The sequence below is a fragment of the Salmo salar genome, chromosome ssa01 (assembly GCF_905237065.1).
Source record: "Salmo salar chromosome ssa01, Ssal_v3.1, whole genome shotgun sequence".
Classification (NCBI taxonomy): Eukaryota; Metazoa; Chordata; class Actinopteri; order Salmoniformes; family Salmonidae; genus Salmo; species Salmo salar.
Genome location: NC_059442.1, coordinates 67,347,346 through 67,365,366, shown reverse-complemented (window position 1 = coordinate 67,365,366; position 18,021 = coordinate 67,347,346). Strand labels below are relative to the sequence as shown.

At 41.2% G+C, this 18,021-nt stretch overlaps 1 protein-coding gene across 3 annotated transcripts in view; it reads right to left on the bottom strand.

Annotated features, from left to right (window-relative positions):
* The window catches only part of LOC106607602 (glutamate receptor ionotropic, delta-1), a 480,220-nt gene that overhangs the window by 86,493 nt on the left and 375,706 nt on the right, over positions 1-18,021 (bottom strand). For all 3 annotated transcript variants that reach the window (XM_014204697.2, XM_014204704.2, XM_014204701.2), the window contains one exon: positions 14,491-14,610. In XM_014204697.2, coding sequence (XP_014060172.2) covers positions 14,491-14,610 — 120 coding nt within the window. The remainder of the gene's footprint in view (positions 1-14,490; positions 14,611-18,021) is intronic.

Genomic DNA, 18,021 nt, shown 5'->3' with positions numbered 1-18,021 from the left:
CAGAAGATAGATGGGGCAATCAATTCACATATGGTATCGAGGGCACAGCTGGGGGCAGAGGGAGGTCTATAGCAAGTGGCAACAGTGAGAGACTTGTTTCTGTAAAGGTGAATTTTTAGAAGTAGAAGCTCGAATTGTTTGGGTACAGACTTGGATAGTAATACAGAACTCTGCAGGCTATATTTGCAGTAGATTGCAACACCGCCCCCTTTGGCAGTTGTATCTTGGCGGAAAATGTTATAGTTAGCGATGAAGATTTCAGGGTTTTTGGTAGTTTTCCTAAGCCAGGATTCAGACACGGGTAAGACATCCGGGTTGGCAGAGTGTGCTAAAGCAGTGAGTAAAACAAACTTAGGGAGTAGGCTTCTAATGTTAACATGCATGAAATCAAGGCTTTTACGGTTACAGAAGTCAACAAATGAGAGCACCTGGGGAGTGGGAGTGGAGCTAGGCACTGCAGGACCTGGATTAACCTCCACATCACCAGAGGAACAGAGGAGAAGTAGGATAAAGGTAAGGCTATACGAACTGGCCGTCTAGCACGTTCGGAACAGAGAGTAAAAGGAGCAGGTTTCTTGGCACGATAACGTAGATTCAAGGCATAGTGTACAGACAAAGGTAAGGTAGGATGTGAGTACATTGGTGGTAAACCTAGGCATTGAGTAATGATGAGAGAGATATAGTCTCTAGAGACGTTTAAACCAGGTGATGTCATCGCATATGTAGGAGGTGGAACAACGTGGTTGGTTAAGGCATATTGAGCAGGGCTAGAGGCTCTACAGTGAAATAAGACAGCAATCAATAACCAGGACAGTAATGGACGAGGCATATTGAGATTAGAGAGAGGCATGCGTAGCCAAGTGAACATATGGGTCCAGTGAGTGGTTGGGCTGACTGGGGACATGGCGATTCAGACAGTTAGCTGGCCGATGCTAACAAGCTAACAGTTAGTAGGCTGGGGCTAAACAAGCTAGCAGTTAGCAGACCTGGGCTGGCAAGCTAGCAGTTAGCAGACCGGGTTAGTAAGCAAGCAGTTGGCAGACCTGGGCTAGCAGTGAGCAGACCGGGGCAGGCAAGCTAGCAGTTAACAGACCGGGGCTAGCAAGTTAGCCTTTGGGGGACATCGCGATGGGGGTAAGTCTGTTTTTGCCTCTTCGTGCGGTGACGTCGATAGACCAGTCGTGGAATTAGTAGGGTTCCAAGTAGCTCTAGGTAGCTAGTAGGCCGCGGTTAGCAGAAAGGGCCTTCAGCGGATGTCGCGCCTGAGGGGCCTGTTGGAATCCTCAGGCAGATTATGTCGGCATTTCAGTCGTAGAGGATCGGCGGGGTTCCGTGCCCCGTACCGGCAGTAGAAGGGGTCCAGATATTGTTGCCCAGGAGTGGGCTTCGGTGGTAGGACAGTAGCCCTGGCTGGGCTAGCTTCAGGCTAATTGGTGCTTGCTCCGGGATGGAAACGCTAGCCAGGAGTAGTCACCCGGGATTGCGGTTAGCTAGTTGCGAAGATCCAGATGAAAATGTTCAGAGTTTGCGGTAGGAATCCAGGGATATAGGGAAATTAAAAAAAAAAAAAAAAGGTCCGTTATGCTCTGGTTTGAGTCACGTTGTTCGAACTGGCGAGAGCTTTCCAAGCTAAAGGTTAGCTGATGACCTCTAGCAATGGTTTGCTGACTGATAGCTGGTAGGTAGTTAGCTGGCTAGCTTCAGTTGAGGGATTCCAGATCCGAAGTAAATAGAAATACTTTAGAAAAAGATCCATGCCACATTGGGTGAGGCGGGTTGCAGGAGAGTATTTAGAAGTTGAGGTTTAGGAAAATATTTTAAAAAGATATGCAAAGAAAAATATGTAAAAATATATATACAAGGGACACGACAGGACAAAGACAAAGACGTCTGACTGCTACGCCATCTTGGATCATCACAATACCACTTGGATACAAAGAAGTTGATGACTCTAAAGAGGAGATGTGAAAGATCCCATAACAACAGTCTCCCCTTGTATCAAAGTGACTCTGAACACCTCATTGCACCACCCAAACACACCATATGCAAGTATTCCCTTTGTAGAACTGTAGTATTTACTGTAAGCGTTAGTAGTATATTTGTATTGTACTCTTTATTCTGTATATATGTCATACATTGCCATAACTGTTACTGCATACTGCTGTGTAAACTCTCCTCGGTCTCCAGAGCAAATAAACTTTGTCTTGAATACAAGCCACGTCTACTTATCTGTTATATTGACAGACTAACCTACTATTTTATTGAAACCTGTTAACTTGCCAACAAATTCAAGTTTAAATGATACACCAACTCCCAGAATCATTTGTTTTAGCAGTATAATTGAAGAAAGTTTATACAAATGCATTTCATGAATATCACAATGAATTGATCCAGAAGTTGAAGTCAACACTTTATTGGTTTTTGATGCAGCTGGAATCGTTTAGTTACTTGTCAGTACACATGTAAAAGAGATCATATAAAACACGCTTGTATACATATGTACAACAGCTAACAATATCTATACCACAATGCAATGGTGAACATACTAGGCATTCTATATTGTACTACAACATCAGTCTAACTTAATATGGATGTTGTGTAGGTTGAACGTTTCAGGCAGGTTCCATAATGTTTTTCAGCTAGTCAACCTCTTCTTTTGTTGGGTAATGGTAGCTGGTTTAGCAGGCTTTGGCGCTGTGGCGGTTCTTCACCACTCACTGCTTCGACCTCTTGCAGAAGATTTGTATGTATTGCAAGTCTCCTGGAAAAACATGAATACTGATCATGAGTATGTGTAAAACATGAAGACTGATCATGAGGATGTGTACCCATACATTAAACCTCATGTTCATTTGTAACCAAAATAGGGTACAGTAGACTGGCATGTGTTTTATTACACTTAGAGTCAATAATGGGGCATTGAGATTGGGCTGTTAGCAAAGATGTGAAAAGTTTGAGGGGGGCTTGACTTGTAGACAGTCTAGTTGTGTATTGTTATGTAAGAGCAAGTACAGTTGTACTATTGAGTAGACAAGCACTGCCAACAATAAAGGCAATAGGCCAGAAGAATATACCGTACTAACAGCCCTTCTCCCAAATGCAAAATAACTGATTGCAAGGATGTGAAAAGTTTGAGGAGCACTTATCTTGTAGGCAATTTAGTTTAATGGGGATTTTGTTTTCTCAAGAGGGTATTGTGCTTTCATAAATACCTTTGGCTGTCCTTGCATGTTTCTAAGTCAGATGATGTTGTGCTTGAGCTTATTCGAGGCTGAAAGCTTTCATCCAATGGATCTACAGGCTCTGTACTACTAAAGCTGGTGTCAAAGTCACCGTCATTAGCAGCAGGATTAGTCTGTAGGACACACAGTAGTAAGTGATTAGCCAACATTGTATTACTTTGTCCCTACCAAGACACACTCAAACAACGTACTATGTCCACCCACCCCCCTCATGTCAATAGATCATGCATACTAACCTTTACACACAATACCCACCCCCAACAGACACCAGTCAGTCACCCACACCATCCCCTCCTTACTAACACCTCTTTTACTCCAATTTAGACTTCAAGCCTTGCATGAACAATCAACTAAGCCTCCATAATACAGAGAAAACTACAGTAGACGTTGTAGCCTACTTGTAAACACACCAACAGTAACAACAAGACACAAACCATGTTTATGCCTAGCTCCAGTATATTTATTTGCTCATCGTGGAATCATGGACAGATTTAATAGATCTTAGTAAGATTTTAGGAGGTGTCTTACACTAGTTCCTTGTGCTGAGCTTGATGTTGATGCCTCTGCAGATGTTGATGAGATCGGACTCTTTATAGAACACAGTCACATTAGCCTCCACAGTAGTTACTTCGCTATAGCTACTGTAGCTAGTTAGCTAGGTAATTTTCTGCTGCGCTGATATTGGCTGATCGGATAGCTACCTCTTTGTAGTGAAGGGGGAAATCAATAGAATAGCATCCCTTTTCTACGTTCGATGACATGGCAATCCAATCAGTTGAGACTTCCGTTCCGTTTGAAATCTTCTGGCTGAAAGTGCTGGCTACAAACACAGACATTTGGATATTTCTCACATCAATTGGATAACGTTACACCTAGGACTGTGGCAGTCATGAAATGTTGTCAGCTGGTTATTGTCATGCAAAAGTCTCACAGTAATTGACCAATAATTAACATAAACACATTTAGCATCTCCAGGCCTCCACACATACAAGCCACTGATGCACGCCTTTGGAATATCTACATAGAAAAAAAGTCTAAAAAATCTATTAATATACACAATCACAATAAATGTATTATTTATGTTAGGCAGGTCTAAAGAAACAGTATGATATGAAGAAAAAAAATGTTTCAGAAGAACAGAATATGAGTTGGCCTACTGTATGTTATCTGGCTATGCACCATGCCATAGGCTGTAGGCTTGTTCATTTAGCAGACAACATATGCTTATAAGTGCCATTATTTTATATGCTTTTATAGTAAGAAGAATGTAATTTAACTTAGCTGAATTAAATAGTTGGTAGAGCATGGTGCTTGCAACGCCAGGGTTGTGGGTTCGATTCCCGTGGGGAACCAGTACGAAAAAAGCATGAAAATGTATGTAAGGATAAGAGTGTCTGCTAAATGACAAAAAGGTTTTACCTTTTTTTTCCATTCCGGAGTGACTGCACATATGAAGTGGCAAGTTTAGTTGTGAATAATACAAACCTTTGAATGTCTTAGAAATCAAAATGTATATGGGCTGCATGATGCGACGTTCTGGAGAATGTATAAATGGCCAGCTACGAACTGGTCCGTTTGGTACAATTTTGTGAAACTCATGAGAGACAATACAGCGACATTACCATAACCCTGTTTATACAAGAGTCTCAGTTGTGAGGCTTTCATCTAATTGTTGTATAAAATGAATGAGTAAAGATGAAACTATTTGTGAAATTATGTAATATGATTGTATTCTGTTTAACCTGTTAGGGCTAGGGGGCAGTATTTGCACGGCTGGATAAAAAAATGTACCCGATTTAATCTGGTTACTAATCCTACCCAGTAACTACAATATGCATATACTTGTTATATATGGATAGAAAACACCCTAAAGTTTATAAAACTGTTTGAATGGTGTCTGTGAGTATAACAGAACTCATTTGGCAGGCAAAACCCTGAGACATTTCCTGACAGGAAGTGGATACCTGATGTGTTGTATTACCTTTAAACCTATGCCATTGAAAAACACAGGGGCTGAGGAATATTTTGGCACTTCCTATTGCTTCCACTAGATGTCACCAGCCTTTACAAAGTGTTTTGAGTCTTCTGAAGGGAGATCTGACCGAACAAGAGCCATGGAACGATGATGGCCCATTAGACACCTGGCGCGCGAGTTCATGTTGGGTACCCTCGTTCCAATACGTTATAAAAGAGAATGCATTCGTCCACCTTGAATATTATTCATGTTCTGGTTAAAAAAGGCCCTAATGATTTATGCTATACAACGTTTGACATGTTTGAACGAACGTAAATATATTTTTTCCCCTCGTTCATGAAGTGAAGTCCGGCGGGCTTAGATCATGTGCTAACAAGACGGAGATTTTTGGACATAAATGATGAGCTTTTTTGAACAAAACTACATTCGTTATGGACCTGTGATACCTGGAAGTGACATCTGATGAAGAGAATCAAAGGTAATGGATTATTTACATAGTATTTTCGATTTTAGATCTCCCCAACATGACGGCGAGTCTGTATCGCAACGCGTATTTTTCTGGGCGCAGTGCTCAGATTATTGCAACGTGTGATTTCCCAGTAAGGTTATTTTTAAATCTGGCAAGTTGATTGCGTTCAAGAGATGTAAATCTATAATTCTTTAAATGACAATATAATATTTTACCAATGTTTTCTAATTTTAATTATTTAATTTGTGGTGCTGACTTGACTGCCGGTTATTGGAGGGAAACGATTTCCTCAACATCAATGCCATAGTAAAACGCTGTTTTTGGATATAAATATGAACTTGATAGAACTAAAAATGCATGCATTGTCTAACATAATGTCCTAGGAGTGTCATCTGATGGAGATTGTAAAAGGTTAGTGCATCATTTTAGCTGGTTTTATGGTTTTGGTGACCCTGTCTTTGAATTGACAAAACATTACACACAACTCTTGTAAATGTACTGTCCTAACATACTCTAAATTTATGCTTTCGCCGTAAAACCTTTTTGAAATCGTAAAACGTGGTTAGATTAAGGAGATGTTTATCTTTCAAAGGGTGTAAAATAGTTGTATGTTTGAAAAATTTGAATTTTGACATTTATTTGGATTCAAATTTGCCGCTCTTGAAATACACCTGCTGTTGATGGAGTGCACCACGGGTGGGACGCTTGCGTCCCACCTAGCCCATAGAGGTTAATGAAGGAAACTCCAATTCCCTTTGGAGTTTAACTAAATCATAGGCCCACCCCATGAGCACAGACATTGATCTGGCATCATGAGACAGCCCCTTTCTGCTCTTCCGAATATAACCCCCACCTTGGGAATTTATCTTCAGACCAAGCTTACCTCAATTACGAGAGGACTAAGGTTTGAGCCCATGGCTGAATTCTTAACCATACCACGTGGTTAAACTCTGAGACTATCGAACCGACAGAATAAGACCAAATCTTTGATACTAATTACTAGTCTGCAGCTAGGAATTCAGTATCATTGAACGCAAAGACCGACAACTGCCGAAACATCTATTCTATAACCACTTTGCCGAACGTTACGCTGAACTATCCATCCTAACCACAGCAGAGAGAGAGAGGGTGGACAAACTAGTAGTAAATCTGACTTTGGTGAGGGCTAAACTTGGTGGGTGTCTAAATAGCTAGCCCTGTGATGCCGGGCTATCTACTCAGAATATTGCAAAATGTGCTTTCACCAAAAAGCTATTTTAAAATCGGACATAGCGAGTGCATAGAGGAGTTCTGTATCTATAATTCTTAAAATAATTGTTATGTTTTTTGTGAACGTTTATCGTGAGTAATTTCGTAAATTCACCGGAAGTTTGCTAGTTCTGAACGTGACATGCTAATGTAAAAAGCTGGTTTTTGATATAAATATGAACTTGATTGAACAAAACATGCATGTATTGTATAACATAATGTCCTAAGATTGTCATCTGATGAAGATCATCAAAGGTTAGTGCTGCATTTAGCTGTGGTTTGGGTTTATGTGACATTATATGCTAGCTTGAAAAATGGGTGTCTGATTATTTCTGGCTGGCTACTCTGCTGACATAATCTAATGTTTTACTTTCGTTGTAAAGCCTTTTTGAAATCGGACAGTGTGGTTAGATTAACGAGAGTCTTGTCTTTAAAATGGTGTAAAATAGTCATATGTTTGAGAAATTGAAGTAATAGCATTTCTAAGGTATTTGAATAACGCGCCACGGGATTCCACTGGCTGTTACGTAGGTGGGACGAAATCGTCCCACTGGCCCTAGAGAAGTTAATGATGCCAAAGACACGACACTATGCATAGATAATAAACAGTGAGTAGCAGCAGTGTACAAAAAAATGGGGGGGGCGTGTCAATGTAAATAGTCCGGTGGCCATTTGATTAATTGTTCAGCAGTCTTATGGCTTGGGGGTAGAAGCTGTTAAGGAGCCTTTTGGTCCTAGACTTGGTGCTCCGGTACCGCTTGCCATGTACTAGCAGAGAAAAGAGTCCATGACTTGGGTGACTGGAGTCTCTGACAATTTTTTGAAGATCGGGGGACCCATACCAAATATTTTCAGTCTCCTGAGGGGGAAAAGGTTTTGTCTTGCCCTCTTCATGACTGTCTCGGTGTGTTTGGACCATGCTAGTTTGTTGGTGGAAGTTTCAAGGAACTTGAAACTCTCGACCCGCTCCACTACAGCCCTGTCGATGTTAATGGGGGTCCGTTTGGCCCGCCTTTTTCTGTAGTCCACGATCAGCTCCTTTGTCTTGCTCACATTGAGAGAGAGGTTATTGTCCTGGCACCACACTGCCAGTTCTCTGACCTCCCTATAGCCTGTCTCATTGTTGTCAGTGATCAGGCCTACCACTGTTGTGTCATCAGCAAACTTAATGATGGTGTTGGACTCGTGTTTGGCCATGCAGTCGTGGGTGAACAGGGAGTACAGGAGGGGACAAAGTACACACCTCTGAGGGACCCCAGTGTTGAGGATAAGCGTGGCAGACGTGTTGTAACCTACCCTTACCACCTGGGGGCAGCCCGTCAGGAAGTCCAGGATCCAGTTGCAGAGGGAGGTGTTTAGTCCCAGGGTCCTTAGCTTAGTGATGAGCTTCCTGGGCACTATGGTGTTGAATGCTGAGCTGTAGTCAATGAACAGCATTCTCACATAGGTGTCAGAATCAACCACTGTTTGAGGAGCATGCAGCCTCTTGCTGTGCAACCGGTGATATTCCGCACAAACTCTGTATGCCATGGGCTCTCCAACCCAAGTGAAATCTGTTCGGAAACATCGATAGTTGTCACGTTCTGACCAGTATGAGGGTTATTTTGTTAGGGTAGGCTGGTCAGGACGTGGCAGAGGGTATTTGGTTTATGTGGTTCGGGGTGTGTGTATTATGTAGAGGGTAGTTGATTTATGTATTCCGGGGTTTTTTGGTCACTGCTCTATGTTAGTCTATTTCTATGTTCTTTCTAGTTAGTCTGTTTCTATGTTTAGTTAATTGGGGTGTGGACTCTCAATTGAAGGCAGGTGTTGTCTAGTTGCCTTTGATTGAGAGTCCTATATATTAGGGTGTGTTTGTATTTGTATTTGTGGGAGGTTGTCACTTGAATTGCTGTTGTTTGCCTTTAAGTCTGTATTCGTCGTCCATCATTTTGTTTTGTTTGGTATAAGTGTTTTCATTAAAATTATGAAATTTAATTAATTATGATATTTAATTAATTATGAGCACTCAACCCGCTGTGCCTTGGTCCATTCCTGATGACCGTCGTTACAATAGTAACATGTTTTCACAACAAAATATATTTAATTAAACTGTCGACAACCCATCTTTCTGCGTGCTTGAGAAAGGAATGAAGGAGAGAGGGGAGGAGATTGAAACACATGGTGGTGAGATATTCTGTAGGTAATGGGTCAGACTATGAATTATGAAAATATTTTAAAAATCCCTATTACTAGGCTATTCAAAATCAAATACAAATCCACTATAATTCTAGGCTAGCTCTGAATTTGTTTAATTTTGGCGTATAGGCTAGACTAATTATGTACCAAAGACATCTTAAATCAATTATTTTAATATTTTTCTGCTGTGCATAATATGAGGAAGGGCTATCTATTGTATAATGGCACAATCCTTTTTTTAATTCATGTTTTTTTCGGGCTACGGCTCATATATATATAAGCCAATGCATATATGTATAAGCTCTAATCTGCTCTGAGTACCAGACCATTAGTAACCTGATGATCGTTAGTGAGTTGGGTACTAACAAAGCATGTCCAGAGTGCATAAGAGGAGACTACCGTGACTCTACGGTCACGTGGAATTTTACTGAGGTCATGACTCATGACTGCAGTTGTGGTGGTAATACGGTCACCGCAACAGCACCTAGTTACACCACGGAGTGGTCCTCCACGTCCTGAAATCACTATGAATTCTGGATAATGTGGTTTGCTTACAACCAGGAAATGTTGCTGGCTCATTTCTACCAGTGAGATGCAGAAACGCTCGTATTTGCGTGTAGTGAGGAAATTTGAAAAGTTTATGACACGTATGATATGTTAATAACAATTGGACCTATATATAGCAAAATAGAGCAGCAGTGAAATTTCCCTTTAATGTCCTCAAAGCCTACTCAATACACATCGGTACGGACAAAATTATTTTCCTGAGCGAGACAATGTTGTTTGTGATGGTCGACCTGTGTGATAGCTGAATAAATCCCACACTCCTCACCAGGAACATATGAACAGGCCATTAAATGGGACAGAGGAGAGGTACTTGTGTTTGTGTCTGGTTTCCCCAGTAAATGGCCATGCTCCAAGAGGAAGGCAGACAGGCATACTGATAATGAACAACAACACTGAATGCATTTGGCATGCCATTAGCTGGCCCTCCCATGCCCTGCCTGGGTGCCTCTAATGATTTCAAGAAAAGAATGCTCCAGAGTTTGTGTCTGTATCTATATGTCTGCACATGTTTTTCAGCTCAGGAAGTGTGTACTCATGTGACCATGTGTATAGTATGCATGTGTTGCTTATTCTGTGTAACGTGTGTGTGTGTGTGTGTGTGTGTGTTTGTGTGTGTGTGTGTGTGTTTTCTGCAATTGCTAATGGCCATAGTATGATGAATTGGCTTAATAATTCCAGTTAGGTAGTCTAGTGATTAAATCTTCATTACAGCTCCCAGTCACTCCGTGCTCCACATTGATTGCCATTAAACTCAATTCCTCTTAATTCTGCAGTAACTTTGTGACTGAACCAGGACAGAAGCATCAACAAACAACAACTCAGACAGTGCACACAAACAAAGCATACTATTTTTGATTATGGTTAGTTTGTTTTCACACACACACTTGCATGTACGCACACACGCAGACTTGCACACCACAGGCACACATATACACATGCACAGACACACATACACACACACACACTATTTATTGATGTTTTGTCTCCTTATTGATGTTGTCTAATTTCCACTTGTGGTTTTTCCATTTTAGATAACTGGCCCACTAATGAGTATCAGAAGTAAATAGTCTGCGATAGTTATTGACACACTACAACACTGCACCTGCAGAACATATTATGCATCTCTTTAAGCTGGTATTGCTGTGTTTGTCTGACCTTCAGGGAACACTTTATATTAAGTTCCCTTATTAAACCATTTATAAACTGTTTGTAAATAGTTTACTTACTATTTATCATTATTCTTATATTTGTAAATGTCAATATGCAATCTCTAAATAGTTCTGTAAACATTTATAAACACTTTAAACGATTTATTAATGATTTATAAGATAACTAATAAGGTGTTTGATCATAGCAGGGAAGTTCAAAGTCAAAAAGTAGTACTGCAGGCATTGTTAGCAAAAAACAAGAACCCACATTATTGTGATTGGAAATAAAGCTATATTTGTGGTCAATTTTCATGTAAATATATCTTTTTTTGGAGACAATCATGGTACCAATAATTGATTCTTATACACCAGATGTATGTCCTTGAACCATTTATTTTAAAATCGCACAGAAGAAGTTATAAGGATAATTGAGCTGCTAATGGCAGCCTGCAGTACCATGGTCGGCCTTCAACTTGAGTTAGTCAATGAGAGGGGGCAGCAATGAACTAGCCTGCAATGTCACTTCCTGGAGTAGCTCAACCTGCCCATCTTTCCAACTTAATTTAGCTTTAGTGCGCTATTGAGTTTTCACATAGGAATAAATGGTGTCACGTGATCGATTGCTTTGTCCATTCATATATAGAGTCATTGGATCACAGTATGTTCACAATTTGTAAATAATTAATAATATACTACAAATGTACATATAAACTGGTTATAAAGGAGTTATTGTCAACTCATAAGATTATTTATAAGGTTGATTAATGGATTGACTCACCATTTATATGTATATTTATACATGTATTTATATAGGTTATGAATGGTATGCCTAAGCAATAAGGCCCGAGGGGGCGTGGTATATGGCCAATATATCACAGCTAAGGGCTGTTCTTACGCATGACGCAATGCAGAGTACCTGGACACAGCCCTTAGCCGTGGGATATTAGTCATGCCCCAAACCCCCAGGGTGCCTAATTGCTATTATGAACTGGTTACCAATGTAATTAGAGCAGTAAAGAAAATTGGGTCTCCAACCACCCAGTTTATAATTGTTAATTGTTAATGAGTGCATTTATAAATGTGAGTTCTTGCACTTACTAATACCTCAGTTGTTAACTAATGTAGATCCTTATAAACCATTTACTAATTATTACTAAACTATTTTGCAGGTCCTAATCTAAAGTTTCTGACGTTAGCGTTGTGTAATTCAATGTGCTACTTTAGCATTTGCTAGCCTAGCATGCTTACGAAAAAAGCAGTATTATGAAACATTTGCATTATTTAAATTATCTCAATTCCGCAGCTTGGATAAATGGGATAATTAGGAGTACAGCGACACCTTCCATCGCTGGTTTGAGGAACATTTTCAAGCCTTATCCTTCGTCCATCACCATGTTGAAAATATATTGGCAAAGAACAGTTTTGACCTGAAGGTAGACTGAACTTCAAAAGAATTCCACATTTCAATTGTATTTCAAAAGAACAAAACATGCTATTCTTGTCACGCTCTGATCTGTTGCACCTGTCCACACCCTCGAGGTGTCGCTTATTTTCCCCAGTGTATTTATCCCAGTGTTTCCTGTCTCTCTGTGCCAGTTTGTCTTGTATGTTCAAGTCAACCAGCGTGTTTTTCCCGTGCTCCTGCTTTTCTATTCTCTTTTACTAGTCTTCCCAGTTTTGACCCATGCCTGTTTTTCTGGACTCCATTCCCGCCTGCCTGACCATTCTACCTGGCCTGACCTCGAGCCTGCCTGCCATTCTGTACCTCTGGAACTCTGAACTGGTTTTGACCTTTTGCCTGGCCACGACCATTCTCTTGCCTACACCTTTTGGATTGTTAATAAACATCTTGGACTCTAACCATCTGCCTCCTGTGTCTGCATCTGGGTCTCGCCTTGTGCCCTTATAATTCTGTTAATTTGAAATATCATGTCATATTCCATGATCTCGCCATCACGGTTGACAACTCCCTTGTGTCCTCCTCCCAGAGTGCTAAGAACCTTGGCGTGATCCTGGACAACACCCTGTCGTTCTCCACTAACATCAAGGCGGTGACCCGATCCTGTAGGTTCATGCTCTACAACATTCGCAGAGTACGACCCTGCCTCACACAGGAAGCGGCGCAGGTCCTAATCCAGGCACTTGTCATCTCCCGTCTGGATTACTGCAACTCGCTGTTGGCTGGGCTCCCTGCCTGTGCCATTAAACCCCTACAACTCATCCAGAACGCCGCAGCCCGTCTGGTGTTCAACCTTCCCAAGTTCTCTCACGTCACCCCGCTCCTCCGCTCTCTCCACTGGCTTCCAGTTGAAGCTCGCATCCGCTACAAGACCATGGTGATTGCCTACGGAGCTGTGAAGGGATCGGCACCTCCATACCTTCAGGCTCTGATCAGGCCCTACACCCAAACAAGGGCACTGCGTGCATCCACCTCTGGCCTGCTGGCCCCCCTACCTCTGAGGAAGCACAGTTCCCGCTCAGCCCAGTCAAAACTGTTCGCTGCTCTGGCACCCCAATGGTGGAACAAGCTCCCTCACGACGCCAGGACAGCGGAGTCAATCACCACCTTTCCGTAGACACCTGAAACCCCACCTCTTTAAGGAATACCTAGGATAGGATAAAGTAATCCTTCTAACCCCCCCCTTAAAAGATTTAGATGCACTATTGTAAAGTGGTTGTTCCACTGGATATCATAAGGTGAATGCACCAATTTGTAAGTCGCTCTGGATAAGAGCGTCTGCTAAATGACTTAAATGTAAATGTAAATGTAAATACATTTTCTTAATATCATAGTGTTTCTTAAGACCCGCCTAAACAAACAATTGATGTTGTATATTACATTTATTTATTTGACTGTAAAAATGGCAGCTATTGTATTTGTCGAGGCCCGGCCATTCTAGTGTTTAGTAAATGGTTTATAAGGATCTACATTAATCATCAACTACGGTATTTGTAAGTGTGTGTACTCACATTTACAAATGTACTTATTAACAGTTAATAAATATCCCATTCATGACATACAGAAATACATTTATAAATATGTATATAAATGGTGAGTCAAACCATGAATCAACCATTTACAAATACCGTATAAATAATCTTATGAGTTGACAATAACTTCTTTATAACTGGTTTAAAAGTAAATGAGTAGTTCATTATTAATAATTTACAACTTGTGTAAATATAATGATCAAACACCTTATTAATAATTCTTATAAATTGTGAATCAATCTTTTTAAATAGTGTTTATAAATGTGTAAATTACTACTTAGTGACTGCTTATTGACATTTACAAATGTAGGAGCAATGATTAATAAATGTTAAGCAAACGCTTTACTAACTGTTTATAAATGGTTCATTAAGGGACCTTAATATAAAGTGTTACCGACCTCCACTATACTACCTGCCTGGAGATGGTGAAAGATCTCCAGTAGAGGGCACTCTTCCTCCTGACACTTGACAAGTATTCGCTGACACGTATGTTATGGAACGGTTTTGAACCCCACTGAAAGCTTAAGGCACGATCCAATACACAATTAGAATACACATTGTGTCCATGATTGCATATGTTCTTGCATGTTCCCGAAACACAATTGATCAATATCAGAAAAAAAGCTGTGAGTAAAACAGGATAACCATTTGCGTTGCTCAACATTGACTCACCCGTTTGACATCTTTCCCAAACGTCTCACTGTAGCTGGTCCCCAGGATCTCAAACTGGACGTGGGAGTTAGAACCTTCGGCACGGAAGTCCATCATTCCTGTTAACCCGGTGATCCGTCTCTATGGCAACAGCATAATAACAAGGATACTTTAAGTGGTGTCTAATCAATCAATCAATCAAATGTATTTTATTTAGCCCTTTTTACATCAGCAGTTGTCCCAAAGTGCTTTACAGATACCCAGCATAAAACAAAATGCAGGTTAGTCTTTTTTTTAAATATAATTCTTGTTCTGGAGGCAGCTCTGCAGAGTGGTCACTAGCTGGCACAGACACAAAGCCATAAAATCATATTTTAAACCTAACCTTAACCACACCACTATTTTTGTATTTTTTTTATGTAACCTTTATTTAACTACGTAAGTCAGTTAAGAATACATTCTTATTTACAATGAAGGCCTACCAGGGAACAGTGGGTTAACTGCCTTGTTCAGGGGCAGAATAACAGATTTTTACCTTGTCATCTCGGGGATTCGATCCAGCAACCTTTCGGTTACTGGCTCAATGCCTAACCTTAATCCTAAATTAAGACCAAAAAGCACATTTTTCTTTTAATACATTTTTACAATGTAGTCAATTTTGACTTTGCATCTGGCCTATCTAAGGGAAAATCGCTCAGTCTGCCTTCAGGACAAGACTTCACGACAATAAACGTCAACCTGCGCCTCAAACCCAAAGAGCAAACAATGCAGAGTCAGACACACAGTGGCTAGGAAAAATGCCTTAAAAGGCAGGAACTGAGGAAAGCTCAAATCTCTAATATGCTTTGAGTGGACTATAACATGTTCAGCAATCATCTAAGTTGATTGCTGAACATGTCTGTGTCCACATTTTAAATAAGTACACCCCAACGCAACCTACGCTTGAGTGCCAACGGAGTACAAATGCATCCAAATACTGATGCATCCATATGAGGTGATATGGAAAGGATACTTTGTACACTCATACTGTATGGCTTAAACAGTGCATTCGGAAAGTATTCAGACCCCTTTACTTTTTCCACATTTTGTTACGTTACAGCCTTATTATAAAAGTGATACAATAAAAAATGGTTCTCAACAATCTACACACAATACCCCATAATGAAAAAGCGAAAACAGATTGTTAGAAATGTTTGCAAATATAAAAACAGAAATACCTTATAAGCATTCAGACCCTTGCTATGAGACTTGGAATTAAGCTCAGGTGCATCCTGTTTCCATTGATCACCCTTGAAATATTTCTACAACTTGATTGGAGTCCACCTGTGGTAAATTCAATTGATTCAATATGATTTGGAAAGGCACACACCTGCCAATATAAGATCCCACAGCTGACAGTGCATGTCAGAGCAAAAACCAAGCCATGAGGTCAAAGGAATTGTCCGTAGAGCTCCAAGACAGGATTGTGTCGAGGCACAGATCTGGGGAAGGGTACCAAAAAATGTCTGCAGTATTGAAGGTCTCCAAAAACACAGTGGACTCCATTTTTATATGGAAGAAGTTTGGAACCAGCAAGACTCTTCCTAGAGCTGGCCACCCAGCCAAACTGAGCAATCGAAGGAGAAGGGCCTTGGTCAGAGAGGTGACCAAGAACCTGATGGTCACTCTGACAGAGCACCAGAGTTCCTCTGTGGAGATGGGAGAACCTTCCAGAAGGACAACCATCTCTGCAGAATTCCACCAAAAAGGCTGTTATGGTAGAGTGGCTAGACAGAAGCCACTCCTCAGTAAAAGGCACATGACAGCCTGCTTGGAGTTTGCCAAAAGGCACCTTAGAAACCAAGATTGAACTCTTTGGCCTGAATGCCAAGCGTCATATCTGGAGGAAATCCCTACAGTGAACCATGGTGGTGTCAGCATCATGCTATGGGATGTTTTTCAGTGGTAGGCACTGAGTTACTAGTCAGGATCGAGGGAAAGATGAACAGAGCAAAGTACAGAGAGATCCTTGATGAAAACCTATTCCAGAGCGCTCAGGACCTCAGACTGGGGCGAAGGTTCACCTTCCAACAGGACAATGAACCTAAGCACACAGCCATGACAACGCATGAGTGGCTTCGGGACAAGTCTCCGAATGTCCTTGAGTGGCCCAGCCAAAACCCGGACTTGAACCCGATCGAACATCTCTGGAGAGAGCTAGCTTTGCAGCGAGGCTACCCACTGAACCTGACAGAGCTTGAGAGGATCTGCAGAGAAGAATGGGAGACACTTCCCAAATACAGGTGTGCCAAGCTTGTGGTGTCATACCCAAGAAGACTCAAGGCTGTAATCGCTGCCAAAGGTGCCTCAACAAACTACTGAGTAAAGGGTCTGAATACTTATGTAAATGCAATATTTCAGTTTTCTATTTTTTATAAATTAGCAAAATGCACTGAATGGTTTCTGAATGCACTGTATGGTTTCTGAATGCACTGTATGGTCCAACTAGCTGGACCACCAAGCTTACCAGCTCAATTTCTATACAGACCATTGATTTTAAGTCAATGACAGGAACATGTGCTGATAAGAACATCTACTGTAGAAAAAGGGGTGCAAAGCAGGGCCATGCACAGACCTTCAAGGGGGCAGGTGCTCAAAATGAAAAAAGGGTTTTGCTAGTAAATCTGCTAGTAAATTAGCTCAAGATATTTTACTGATTGTGATTTATATCTCTATTAGAGGTCTTCACAGACCCATCTGTACCCGAATACCCGAGACCCGATCCAGGACCCAAGCGGGTCCAGATCCAAAATTCAAAATAATGTCACGGTCTGGGGTCAGATCTGATTGCTTCGGGTATGTGTAATTTTAACTTACTTGTCCGGAAACCTAGCTATGGCAGCTATTAGTCCACTATAGCATGAGTCAGCTTGGTTAGTTGCAATCTCTCGTCTCTCCCTCCCTCCCTCCTCCATGCTCCTTGTGTCACTCGTTCATTTCGGAATGGACCTGTGAAGACCTTTACTCTCTTAGTATTTCTGCCTCTCTCTGCTGTACATATCAGCCAACCAGACCGAATATTGATGATGATGTAGGCTAAATCAAGTGTTATCAAGTGTTAATCAAATGTTATGCTGCTGTGGCAGTACTGTTGATATTTAAACTAGGTAGCTAGCTACACACACTCGACCGGTGACAGCATCTCTCAAGCCTGTTTGGATACCACCATATAGGGCAGACTGGGAAAAAGTCACAACCAGGCGCGCACAAGCTCAGTACATGGAAGATCATCAGACGCAACCAATGGACGGGGGAGGGGGGTGGCGACTTGATAACGACTAGCTGGCAGTGGGTTCCGAACAACCATGATACAAAATGCATACAAAAAAAAACATTTTGTGGGAAATTATACCACCACCCAAAAGGGCACTTGGGAGAGTGGAAATGCAAAGGGGCATGTGCTCTGCACAGGTAGAGCCCTATCTGTGCAGGTGCCTGGTGCAAAGTGATGTCCATTAGATGATGTGCAAAGTACCTAAAACATTTCAAAATCATCTGGTTTCTCAGGGAATG